Below are 13,992 nucleotides of genomic sequence, written 5' to 3' on the forward strand. Positions count from 1 at the left end.
ATAAAAAAATAGAACGGTGAGGCTAAATCAAATTCCCATCTCTGGTATAAGGAGGTATAAGGTGTAAGCTTTGCAAATCACTCTGCTTTGGCGATTCCCATTGCTCAATCCCTCAGGAAAGAAAGGAAAGTAAAGAAGATATTCCAGATATTCCAACTGCAAGAACTCGGCAGAAGAATATTGGTTTGAAATGAGGAAGTACAGTAAAAATTTGTAGCTGTGTTGGCATGAAAGGACAGTAGAAAATCTATCTATAAACCCTTGAAAAAACAAAAATCTCAAAATTCCAGGTATAATAAGGCTTTTTCTCCAGAGGGTAGCCTAGATTCTTTACAAAATGTAACATATCGTAGGGCCTACGTGGAAAGCTCGTTTTTTGTTTTTAAGGATTAGATTGCACTGGTGTTTAATAATAACCTAAAAAAATCAGAGGGCTAAGTGTGGAATGAACACAGACAGGAAGGCAGGTGATATCGGTGTAATGACTAATAACACAGAATCTGCTTCCTTGCTTCTGAAGGACTGAAATTAAGAAAAAAGGTTATTTTAGCAAAACATCTGTAATTTTCATATTTGTTCTCAGTTGTTGCTTAGAGACTGCCCAAACCGGGGAACAATGACCGCTAGTGAGAGATTACGGTGCCTGGAAGTTCAGCACGTTTTTACATCCTTATCCTTTAGTAGTGAAATAAATTTAAAGCACAGGCTCTCTCAAAATTCCAGGAAACTCATCTCAGACATAATGGCTGCATTACTGTTGCTATTGCTAAATATAATTACATTCTCTGGTATTGCGTGTAGTGTTATCTGTAATCATTATGTAAAGCCATTTTTACATAATCTCTTCCCTGTGATGGTCCTGCTAATAGTTACAGGGCTTATAATACTCTGCCGCTGATCCCCCCCTTCGAAATTGATTGGAGGAGAGAAACTAAATGGGATTGATTTGGCTGGAGCAGGTCAAAGGCAGACTCGTAATGCATTAGCATCCTTCTCTTGATCTTTAGAAGCTGCCGCCTTGAAATAGACTGAAGGACTGGAAATCTCCAAGTCGCATGCGGAGATAAGCCAGGGAGAAAATTATTGGAGCGATGCGCAAACCCAATCCCGGTTTTCATTTCTACAACTCTGCAAGAATTTTGCAAGTAGGAGGACGCTTACCTGCCTGTTCTTGCGTGTGCCTGCAGAACTTATTTCTCAGCCCCAAAAAATGTTTCAGAGACGATGAGGACCCGCAGGAAGATCCTGACTTTTGAAGAACGCAGGGCGTTTGCAGTTGTGCATACCAAAAGGCAGAGCAATCAAACCTGCAGCCTCAATGCCTAAAATAATGGAGTTCCATACATACTTCTTAGGCTTAAATAGCCCCAATATAAATTTGGGTTACTGAAAAAAAGGGCTGTGGGGCTAGCTTACGTTTCACAAGTATCGCAGCTTCACGGGTGTGAAGACGCCGCTGCCTTCGCAGCCACTGCCCTTCAACCCTCCTGCCCCTAACGCGGAGTCTGAAAGCCACAGCTGAAACACTTCAGAGGCTTTTCCGCTGCCTTCGTTCGTCATCCTCTCACAAACTCCCCTCACAAGCTCCTACCGGCTGAAAATGTCCAGGCATTACTTCAATGCCCACACGCTGCAGGTAAAGGGAAGAACAGGCGGATACGCACCATTGTGCAAGTAAAAGTCTTGCAGATTTGAGGGAAAGCATGGGATTGAGAGGGAGCATTGCTCAGAGCTTTCTCCCAAGCAATTTTAAGCAATATATACATACATATTTGAATTCAGCACTTTTGCTATCAAGCAGAGCGTGCACATGTGTCAGTAAACAGAAGTTTTCAATACTGGGTAAGTCACTATCTCAAAAACGTAGTTTTTATCTTTTAGAGAAAGATGCACATCTTTAATCTCAGGTGCTTCCTTCAGATTGGCCTGGTTAAAGCAACAATGTCACGTTGCAAATACTCAGATTTTCCTACTTAACTATGTGATTACAGGTGGTGGAAACACCTGCGTGGCTCAGCAAATGACCCCTTGTTACCTGAGCCGTGGTAAGTACTGGGACTCTCCTTCTCCCCGCTGGCAAGTGACGCACCACATAAACGCTGTGGAGACGGACAGCTATAGCTGGGAAGCGTCTTGATAACTTGCTAAGCGTGACCTAAGCACGATATAGGGCAGTCTTGGTCAGGAAAAGAAACCTCTTTTGAGAAACCCAGTTCTGGCAGCCTATGGCACTTCGGGCCTACCGTCCGTCTCCCTCTTGCTGCACCAGCGGCGGGAAAGCGCTGCCACATCTGTTGGCTGGTTCCTCGCTCTGTTTCTACCTGCACTAACTCCCGCCACCCCGGGCTCAACCGCAGCAACCGGAGCCCCGGCCACGTCCTCCTCCTGCTGGTTCGTGCCCCTGAGGAGGGCCAGCAAACGGCTGCGTGTGCCAGCGCTTCACAGGGCTGCAGCTGCCGGCCCAGGGAGCACCAGGCAAAGCTCTCCCAGATCCGAGTGCCTTACCTCAGGTTAGAGACCCAAAGCTTAAAGAAAATAAAGAAAAGCCATTTTGCACCTGTTCTCGAGAAAACGGAACAAAGGACTGTGACTGAAAACAACTGTGGCTCAGCTCCACAGAGCTGCTGAGATACCTAACAAGCACCGAAATAACTCAGCCCTCCTTCGGTCTACAAAGGGACAGTCAATTCTGGAAATCTACGTTAGATACCGAAATACCTTTGAGACCTGCCCTTTTGTGATTGCTCTGGTTTCCTCACCACCTCCCCATCCTCTTTGACTTTCAAGGTCTCATTTTGAACAACAGCTGGTTGGGGGCCGGTTTTGGGACAGGTGTCCCCTCTCCGGGAGGATGGCTGTCGTCCCTCCAGAGCAAGGCCGGACTGCGCTTGTGGAGGACTTGTCACTGCACACGGCAGGTAGCATTGGAGCTAAAACAGGGCAGCTTCCAAGCAATGAATACCCAACTTGTCCTCTGTTGTGGTCTCCTTGGACGACATTGTCACACGCAGGGCCGAGTGAATCACAAGATAGTTCTTTAGATAAACATTTGCAAAAATACATTAACTTTACTATTATTAGTAGCCAGGTGTCATCTGATTGCAGTGTAGTAAATATTTGCCACCTAATCGTTATGAGAAAGTTCTCGCATCCCTTTGGGAAAACAGGGCATCCTTAAATACACACTAGCTGTGTGTTCATCCTCTATTTGTCCTTCCTCATGTAATGCTCTACTTTTTCTTTCAAAATAAAGCCTATTGATTCTGGGCTCCAATATTCCGCAAGATTAATATCTAGATCCCCTGGCTGGTTAGCTGTGGGTATTCGTACTGTATGTAGAACGGGAAACATCTCATCCCACCTGAGAACTAAGGAGAACTGGGACTCGGTCCCTGAAGAAGCTTCTCGCATCCTTCCAGTTTTCTGGCTTGAGGCTGCGGGCTGCGATCATCACTTCAACACCCAGCTGCAACCCCGAATCCTTTGTGACCGTTCTGCTTATTTTTCAGTTTTTACAGGGTGAAACCCAGCTAGATGTACCTTCACTTCCAACACGAAAGCAAGAAAAGGAACTGGTTTTTCAGCTTGCAATTTTCCCATGTCTAAGTTAGCAAAATAGAAGGTTGATGTCTCATCTGCAGTAACTTAGCAAAAGATTGCAGAGGGCAAGAATGAGAATCTGGAGATTCTTTTCATTAGTGGCAGCGTATTATGCGCAGCGGGGCAAAATCAGAAAGCCGAGGAGAAGCGGCTGTACGCATACGCAGAGCACTCCAGAGTGTTTAGTGGCTACTTGTCGGGGCTGCTCGTATTTCCCTCTGCCCCTTCACGACATCTGGGCTTCACGTGAAGCCACAGAAGTTATTTTTAAAAATGCTGATGTTGTGATTAAGGGCAAAGTGGTAACAAGGGGAAAGACTGTATGGGTAATTTGATATGGAAGGTAGGAAGGACATAAATTTGGAATTTTGTACATTATCTTGTTACTGATCTGAAGAAAAACTAGTTCCTAGTATTTTCTTTTGTTTGGTCTCAAGTGACAGTTCATTAGCAGAGCAGCATCTCTTCTTGGCTGCAAATGCTTTATCAGCTTATTGTGTGGCCAAACACTCCTAGCAACAAAATTCAAGGAACAATAACCCTTAATTGGTGAGACCCTATCCTGTCATGTTCTTACGACATACTCTTTTAATTAAAACAAATTTCTTTAATAGTAAGCTCAGGAATTTTCTTTGGTTTTGGTAGCGAAAAAGCCCCGACTTTGCAAAGCGCACACACTTTGCATGTGTAGAAAAGGGGACGTTTTTTCCCGGAGTGAAATCCTGGAATACAACAATTGATTCTTCCCGTTCCTTCAGCTAACGGAGCTTCACCAGCTGCAGCTGGCACCCAGCAACGCCATCAACAGCAAATCATTCTCTCTGAGCTTCCTATTGTGAATGCACTTGTTATCGGATTTAACTCTGGGGTCTTGGATACATTTACAGCCAAAGCCGTTTTAATGGAATGTGAAAGACGAGGAAGGAGCACAATACCTGCGTAACAGAAGTTTTCAGGTGTATAGTAAGGGCGCAGCATAATACGGGATTTAGCAGTGTATTTAGTGGCAGTAATAATAAAATAAAATAAATCGTAACTCTAGTAGGCGAAAGCGATACTTCAAAATTTTAGCAGTTCTTTAGTCACAAGAACCGTACAATGGAGCTGCTCGCCTTTCTCCGAGTTCTCTCTCACACTGACCCTTCAGACACTGCTGCACGGCTCCAAACGCTTCTACACAGTGCACGCCCTGCTTGTCGTGGGACGTGGCTTCCATCGCTTAAGCTATGCTGTACGCTCTGAGTTTAACGGCTGAAGAACGCTCATACACTTACTAAGCAAGGGAGGCAGCCAATTCACGTTGACTTCGCAATGGGAATCCAGAAATGTCAAGACTTCTCCTCTAGCCAGCGAGGCTCCTAGCAGTCTGGTCCGAATGAGCCCTTCGCGTTTCTTGGTACGAACAATCCTCACTTTGGCAAAACGGACCATGTATTCCTCCAGCTTCTCTTTTAAATGTTCTAGAAAGAAGGGCAAAAAAAGCGTCAGTGGTGCCAGGCCTGGAGGAGCCAACAGAAGGACAGGTTGGCTTACAACCTGTGAGCAGCTTATCTACTTCCATCTCCTGCCACTTCAAGTCCTCCAAAATCTGCCACAAATCCTCTCTGAGACCGTTCGGAAAGGGCAAATGCTCTCTGTTTTATCACACGGAGGAAGACACTGACACTCTGGACCTTTTACTGCAGTTGCTGCTGGCAACCTGCCATCCACGGAATAACCACGGCCAAAACAACTGCGGGATATTCATCCATCCCCTGGTTCCCGCAGCCCAAGGCCACACAAACATTCTGGCACACCGGTTTATAAACAGTGGCCTTTCCAAGTGGCCTTACTATATCAACTAATTATGAAGAACTGTGCATGGAAAGCAACTTAAAAAAAAATAAGCATTAAATTAGCACAATTAGATTGTTTTTGTAATGGGAAGGGAAACAGACATGAGGGAGGATCTTAATAGTTGGACATCAGCGTGGAGCAAATGGACACCTGACTTCCTAACAGAATTAAGCTGAATTATATAGGGCAGTTGATTGATTCTGTTGTCTGCATAACCTGGCAAACAGCACCTTTGGGAACCTTTATTCTTCTGACTAGAAACACATACTAAGAACGATAAAACAACCCCAACAACAAAAAACACCCTGCAGTTTCGCCTCTTCCTAAATACAGCTACAACAGAAACACTGATCTTTTGCCTTTGATTTAACAGCTCAGCTTGTCAGACTCATTACTTTGGAAAAATCTGATAATTTCATTTGGCAGGGAAAGAGAAAAAGAAAAGCTTAGTCTCCGATAATTAAAACTGGTGATGAGCCACATTTAGCGATGCTAGGTGTCGCAAGCTAAGTCCCACTGAAAGAGCTTTGCCAAATTGGTTGCTGCTTCTATCAGCTCATAATTCCTTGGACCTGTGTGGTCCGTCCAGGCCCCGATCCAGACCTTGCGTCCTGATAGACTGCAAGAAGTTTGCCACGGACTACCCAGAAGGACTACCGTTCCGCGGGAGGGTATAATGCTGACACATACATTAAAGACAAGAAGGAAACAAGTCAGGGTGAGAGAACGCAGGGTCTTGTCTTAAACCAAAACCAAGCTCCAGTGAAGCAGAGCCTCCTGCACGCGTTCCTTCTTGTCTCTGCTCCTTCCCTTCCTGGCCCACCAACGCACAAGACTTTCCCAATCTACCTGCGGACTGGGAAGGAGCAGAAACGCTGGTGTGTAGTTATAGGCATTTCGCGGGAGGGTACTGCATGGGACACTGAGGAATCTTGATGTACACTGAAGAAGGAGAGACCTGAGACGTGGGAACACCAGCCTGCAAGGACCACAGAATGGCTTGGGGGTTTGGGATGGAGAAACCCAAAGACGCTTTGGAGACCCGCTGAGGCAAGAGAGTGGTTTGTGTTCACAGCACTACCCAGAAGTGTGACATCAAGTGAGGAAGGCCAAGCCCAAGATAAAAAAAATGAAGAATAACATCTAGAAAAACATCAAATGTTTTTGTCTTCTACCCTGTAGGTGATTGTAGAACCGCCAGGTTTTAATTTTGAAATAAAAGAAGTATCCCTTTTTTCATCCCATTTTGCTACTTATGTACTTAATAAAAAACCAACAGAGCCCCCACCAGTCGGTCACAATGACAAGAGACGCACTGTGTCTTTGTACAGCCAACCCCATTCGGGGCACAAGGGCTGTGTGCCACGCTGACCCACTTCAGGCACCAGACACAATTCAGTGTCGTGACAGAGCTGAGGTTGTATCAAGCCTCAGATCGTTTTGTGCCCACATGCAAGACTGTCTAAAGCATATATTTATCGAACTGTTTTCCTGTTTTTATGAGCTCCATTGAGGCTATTCCCATAGCGCAGGAATACAGAAGAAGGGAAACAGACCTTAAAAACAAAGCTACAAAGACCTTGCAGGTAATATAAGAAAGCCTGTTAGAGCTGCCAATCTGGATTTTTTTCCTATGTTGTAAATTGTATCATCTTCTGGCCATGAAAAATGAACCAGTTTCAAAGTGACAGGATATTACATATTTCCAAAGTAAATCGAACCTAATCTGTTAGGTGCCATAGCTTCTGTTAGTGCTCAGACACCGTGGAAGGTCATCGAACCCTCTCTCCTCTGATCTCTTCCACCCACAAGTCTGAAGTTCGCACTGCAGAGTGCCCAGGAACCCTGCACCAGGAGCAAGACGACGTTGCTGCACACTGTCCAGGCAACTAATGAGGAGATCTGGTGACTCAGCCTGAGCACAGCTCTCCATCTACGCAACCACTCAACACCTCGGCTACAGCGCAAATCCTCCATCTTCACCTGCCTCCCTCAGGGGTGTGTTCACTGACGAGACTCCGGCTGGTCCAAGGATGCTACTACACAGCTCTGACTTCGGCTGTCTACCACATATGATTGCTTTACTGCTCCCCATCAGCGCGTTCTGGGCTGTTTCCCTCCTCTTTGTACGTGGAGGCAGCTACACGGAATCACCTAATCTCTCTGATGGAGAAAGCAGGAGCCTCACTTGGACAACCCGAGTTGTTCGTGGTGTTGGTAGGCTCTCTGTTGCCCGCACAGACATTCACAGCACACCCAAATTGGACCTTCTCTAGACAGGTGTCACAATGGCTAAGGTAAGGCCCTTGCAATAGACAGTTAAATATGGCCACCACTGATGTTTAAAGGAACCAACGCAAACGCCCTCTTGTCACGCGTTCTGACTGTTATCACTTGTCTTGGGCCAAATAAATTCAATCTTATACAAAGGACTTAATTTCATTCCTTTCACATCTTGCAATGAGCAAAGTCTGGCAGCTGAGTGCCTGTCTCTTCAGGAAAACACTTCAGGGAGAGATGATGTAAACTGTCATACTACGATACCTTCTCTCCTGTTCTTAGATCAATTGTTAAATAACAAAAGAACTGAATAATATAATTTGATTGCCATCAGTTGTATTGGAGCTCGAACTCCATGAAATCAATGGTAGTTGATACTGTTCTTTCATTGTTCCAGGTTCCTTGCAAGCCTAGGAAAAGGGGCCTCTCAAATTTTAAACATTTTACTTTTTTTTTCGCCAGAATAATACCGGAAATTCTGTGGCACAAACAAGAGTTCTCTGTACCACCTTCCTCCTCTCTCAGATGGCTTTTCACACATTTCAGGCAGCACGTCATCTGATTTGTGAAGAACTGCATCAAAACATCCAGCACATCTTTTGATGCCAGAATCACATATCCCCAAATTGGTTTTATCTACTCAATTAGCCCCATGATTGAAAAATTTTACTATTTTCTCCTTGTCGCTCAAAGAACAACTCGCAAAAAAGCATAAGTATACAAACAAAATTTGTATGCCTTGTTCACAGAGAATTCTAAGTGCATCCCCATTTGGATATATCTGGAAGTAATCAGGAAGAAAACAGAAGTAGTAAGTGTTAATTTTTATAGAGCTTAGTTAGACACGTCACCTAAAAATACCAGGTCTACATACAAATCAAAGTATATGGATGAGTAGAGATACGTAAAGTATCTAGATTTGTTAAAACAGCTACATCTTAGTAATACCCCAACAAGAACTCACGACTAGTCAAAGGGATGTCAGGAACAACACCTACCGTATCGTTAGTTTTGAGATCTGGCCAAGACGACAGTTTGGGAACTAATTTGGGAAAAATCCTCAAAAACTACAAAAACATCATGAAGTATTTAAGTTCAACGACCAACTCAAATATGGTTGTGAGAATGGAAATATCTTAATGTGAAGGCAAAAATCCCTTTTGGATCCATAAGTAATGATTTTTTTAACTTAAATCAATACGATAGTGCTCTCACATTGCATTTTCCCCTGCAATGTCTTGAGGCACTATCTGTTTCAGATCTTCCCAATCTCTAAAAGCATAAACAGAGTAGCAGCCAGAGACGGGAGAACAGTAGTGATCTGAAAGGAAACTGTAGTATTTTCTACTACTTATGTAAGTAGCAAAAACATCTTTTTCATGTCGAACCCCTCATTAAAGCCACTCCCGCATTACTTGATACACCGGTGTTGACTCTGTAAAGCGAAACGGCAATTCTGCGGGAAGCCGCTGGCTTTAAGGGCTGGCCACGTACCAGAAGTGCCCGGGTCTGAGCCAGGCTGGGTCACGAGGACACAGATGCTCTGACAAGGACAATACCTGGGAGTTTCCCAACTCAACTGTTGCTTAGACCAAAACTTTAGAATCCTCTGTATATAATTCCGATTGACAAATGATCTAGGTATTTGTGATCACTACAAATTTTGGTTCTTTTTAACCTTATCCTTTCCCAAAAGTATCAAAATAAACTGCCCTTTCTCACAGAACTCCGTGAATTTCCTTCACAGAAGAGAAAACCAAAGGATATTTTATTTCCTACAGTACAACTGCATCTTCTCCCCGTTCCCAATTACTGTGTTGCTAATATTATCTCCAGAAGAAGCGTCACACATAAAACCTATATATTACACATACACATTTAGAAGTAATGTCAAGTGCCATATAAACATGCATCAATCAACGTCAGAGCAAAACTCTAACTCTAAAGAAATTCTCTGAGAGAAATTACAAAGTGGTGCATAAAAGAGAAAGCAACCTGTGATTAGAAGGCCTTTAAACGTCCAGGGGACAAGGCATTCTGCCCATTTATTACCAAAGAGAACAGTTCAAGCAAGCTTGCCATGACAGTAAAGCAGGGAGGGAGGACGGTTTCATTTATATGCCGTATTCTTACATAAATTCCACTTTCAGAGCTAGGCGCGAGAGAGAAGCCAGTATGTAAATTCTACAGTGAGCTACAAATGGTGCACTTTGGATATACAGAAGGCAAAGCCCCTGTCACTAGATATGGGGAGTAAATGTCTCATTTGTAATTTAAGAGAAAATAACATCTTTCTTTTCTGCGCAGTGTTGATCAAACAAACCCGTGAATCATGTGTCTGACACACGGCAGACACCTGCCAGGGCAGGAGCTGGCACAGGCGGTGACGAACACGGCGACGGCCGGGCGGGAGGCCTGCAGGCTGGCACTGCCGCGGCAAGGGATGATAAAGGGAAGCTCTGCGTCCCTTCTAGCGATCGCCTGCAAACAAATTCCCCATTGTAATTGCCTTGTGGGGGCCTTCTCCCTCTTCATTTAAAGTCTGCAGAAGATTTTCTGAAAGAACAGCAGAGACACCATTGCTGCTTGTGGGAAGGAAAGATCTACTCAAGCAGAGTGCCCTGTTACTTAATTTGGTGCCCAGAAAGAAATTGGAAATTGAGGTTCTGCCTTTGACAGGGAAAAAAAATAATCATAGTAGTAAAAAGCAGAACTGCAATTCTTCTTTTCTGTTGGGATGCATACAGGGAATATTTCATTATCACACTGGTACCCCTGGCAACACGCGCTACGCGACAAGACGTGTTCCCCCAGGGTTATGGAGAAAGTGGTAAGAGAGACTTAAAAGAGGGTGTGAAAGCTGGAGCCGGTCTTCAGGACTTGCTTGACTGCAGCACGGACCATGAAAGAGGAAGGAAAATAGAAAGAAAAGGAAGCCTTTTGTTAAGCCCCTCTCCTGGACAGCCCGGCAGGTCCGTCCCATGCCTGGGCCTGTAGCACGGCCCACCCCCGGCACCACCTCCCACCAGAAGTGCCGACAACCTCTTTCCACCATTCACCTGCCGACTATCAAGTAACTAAGAGCGGCAACAGAGCCTGCTGAATGCCCCGATAAACAACCTGCATGAGATCTGTTGCTTTTTAACTTTAATGTCTGAGAAGTCTGCAAATTGAGCTCTTCTGCCATTCCCAACGTGAACCATATGAAGGTAGTTCAAGACAAGCTGAGAGGTGGAAAGCGTGTGCTGTCACCCCAGCTCAGGGAGATGGGAGGAAGCAACGCGGCCAAACCCCCACCAGTCTGTGATCTTAGGTCAGTAACACCACCTCAACGCGACTGTTTCCGCTGGTGAACATTAAAACAGTCCGACGGCTGCTGTGACCTGCAACGATAACGAGCCCAGCTCAAGAAGACTTTTCTCAACCTTTCTCTCACCGGCCAGCAGCGGAGAGCTTTGTGCCCAACGTGCACAGAAAAACCTGCAAGTACATGGACGCAACAGCCACGGCTCTCGCTGAGACAAGGGCCTCCACCAATTCACGTCCTTTTCCGCCAGATGGGAGCATCTTCCCAGGCAAAATTCGCAAGGACACCCCCTGCTCCCTCCTCCAGCAGACGCTTTTCCTGAACACCTCAGCTTCATCTTTTGATGACTGAAATGCTTCTCTCTAGTTTAAGTCTTAAGCTTGCCAGAAAATACGTGAAGGAATTAGTGGCCTGTGATTATTCAGTTGTTATTTGTTCTCTGCTGCAAATGACAAAAACGCCCTCTCCACTGCACTGTCGTTATTTTTACGTTCGCCGCCTGTACACGTGCCACCGTAAACGCAAATCACTCTGAAGAGAGAACACAAGGTGAGCACGCGAATTTAGGTAGATCCCCTTTCTTTCTTCCAGTTCCCCCTCAAATTTCTTCTTTGCAGGAGGTCGGCTGGAAATGCTGGCTGGACACGGAGATGTGGCAAAGGCTGTCCCAGGTCAGCTGCCACTTTCTCCAGAGGAGTGGAAGACTCCAAGCAGGACAATTCCCCTGGTTACACCTCTGGGTAAGCTACTCCACCACCGCACGATCCTTCCAGTGAAGAACTTCTTCCTGAAGTCCAAAGTGAACCTTCCGAGCTGCATCTCGGGGCTGTCGCCTCTTCTCGTACCATCTGCCAGCACCGGGAGGAATTTGGTCCTGCCATCTGTGCAATTCCCATTGAGCTGCTGTGGGCAGCTGCTGGGTCACCACCGAGCTGCTGCTTTGCCAGACTAAACAAGCACAAGTTTTCAGCCTCTTCTCAAAGGTCACACGCTTGTGGCCCGTGACAGCCTTGCCAGTCCTCTGCTAAACCCGCTCCAGCTTTTGTCGTCCTTCTTGAACGGCAGAGCCCCAAACTGGCTGCAGAATTCCCAGCGTACGCAGCACCAACACCGTAAAAGGCGTAATTTCATCACTTTATCTGCTCCCTCTCACCCCAGCGAGCACAGCCCAGCAGTTTGCCTTCCTGATGACAGAAGGTCACTGCTTTCTCCTACTCACCTGGTGTCCACTACGACCTTTGCAGGTCCTGCGCAGCACACCAGCTGGCCAGTTCGCAGCTTTACTGGCACGTGGGGTTATTCACCCAGGTACAAAATATAGCACTTCTTGTTGAACTTCATGAGATTTATTTTGCACAATCCTAGAGAATGTTCAGAAAAGGGTTTTCGAACTGCCTGAAGAAAGCCTGTGTCCCACTTCTTCCTACAGGAGTCTGTATCTATTTCTGAATATTTCCCCAATATTGTATTTCCTAGGCAAAATGCATTGAAAAAAAGAGTGAGGAAAGATGTTATTTTTATAGCTCTGGTTGTATCCAAACGGTTGGCCAGCTGTAATATGTGGAGAAGTAATTTTGCTCACCAGAGGAATGACACATTATAAACCACAACCACCTCATGCTGGATTAGGAAGCTGGCTAAGAATATACCGAGAAGCAGTCTGAAAAGGGAAGTAAAAATTAATTAGCAGGAAATTATTTTTTGCTGCAATGTAATACAATAATCACCTGCACTTGGAACGTGATCAAGAAACTGAACCCAGCTAACTACCCAGGGGATTGAGCAGGAGGGAGCTCTGAGCGCCCGAAGAGGGAGGGAAAGCCGCGTTCCGACTGGTTTGGGTTGGAGGGGACCGTAAAGCTCACCCGGTTCCAAGCCCCTGCCCTGGCGGGGAACTCTCCCGCTTCCTCTGGCGCGTCCCGCTGGCTGCGGGTCGAGAGCGCTGAAGGGCAGAGCTGGCCTCAGGGGTGAAGAGCGACCACACCACCATGTTGGACGGCACCTGGCAGGACACGTGCCTCCCTGGAACAGCTTCACGGCTGCAGCTCCGCGGCTCACGGAGCAAAGTTCAACCAAACCGGGAGGAATTTGTTCCTCGAATCACCTCGGCAGTCCTGGACCAGCGGTGAGGGCAGAGCCGTGCCCATGGACACCCTGCCCACACGGCAACGAGAAGGGAAGCACGACAGGTTGCGTGAGCTTTTTTTACAAACAATTATTTTACAACGAAGACTTTACCAGGGATACACGCACTTGTTTTGGCACTTTCTTGCACCGCTAATTCAACAAATGTAACCGTGGCTACAGCTCAAACGAGAATCTGGGCAACTGGATTAATTATCAGGGAAACTATGCTCGGTATACGGTAAGCTAACAAAGAAACGTACAGCCGCCTTTCAGATCCTTCTCCGGACACAATTATGTAGCACAGACCTGTCAAAAGGGTGACCTTGCTGCATTAGAATGTGATCCTTTTTAGCAGGCCTGTTCCCTACACAGGTGTTTGCACAGCCGCTCGTCCCCAGGGAAGCGTGTTGCCAGGGTTCTTCCAGGTTGCAAGGCCAATTAGAAGAACGTTGTTTTGAAGCGAATCCAGGAAAGCGTAACTTTCCTTGAGATCAATACGCTGCTCACAAACGCCATCCTCTCGTTCTCAGAGTCCCACGTTTGCATCCTGACAATACTAATTGTTAGAAATTGTAAACGGTGACCTGTCAAACAAGACTTTTTTTTGGAACGTATTTCTCACGCTGCAAACAGCCTCGCAGATTTTGAGACCTGTCTTTACACTGACATTTTCTCTGTTTTGCCTGAAACTATCTTTGACGTATTTTTAGTTCTTCCTGCAAAATACATCACTGACTTTTACAGGAGGTGCTGTCTTCAGAGAACAGTTTTCTCTCACACTGCTCTTGTTAACCTCTGAAATGCCAAGGACAGATTGCACCGGAGCGCTGGTGACACGCTCC

General features: G+C 45.9%; 1 protein-coding gene across 4 annotated transcripts in view; it reads right to left on the bottom strand.

The window, feature by feature from the left end:
- Positions 1–13,992, bottom strand: part of GALNTL6 (polypeptide N-acetylgalactosaminyltransferase like 6) — a 453,529-nt gene that overhangs the window by 81,355 nt on the left and 358,182 nt on the right. For 3 of the 4 annotated variants that reach the window (XM_063335686.1, XM_063335687.1, XM_063335689.1), the window contains one exon: positions 4,875–5,060. The exons of the other annotated variant lie outside the window; for it this stretch is intronic. In XM_063335686.1, coding sequence (XP_063191756.1) covers positions 4,875–5,060 — 186 coding nt within the window. The remainder of the gene's footprint in view (positions 1–4,874; positions 5,061–13,992) is intronic. 4 annotated transcript variants of the gene reach the window in all.

Source organism: Chroicocephalus ridibundus, chromosome 5 (genome assembly GCF_963924245.1).
Source record: "Chroicocephalus ridibundus chromosome 5, bChrRid1.1, whole genome shotgun sequence".
Lineage (NCBI taxonomy): Eukaryota > Metazoa > Chordata > Aves > Charadriiformes > Laridae > Chroicocephalus > Chroicocephalus ridibundus.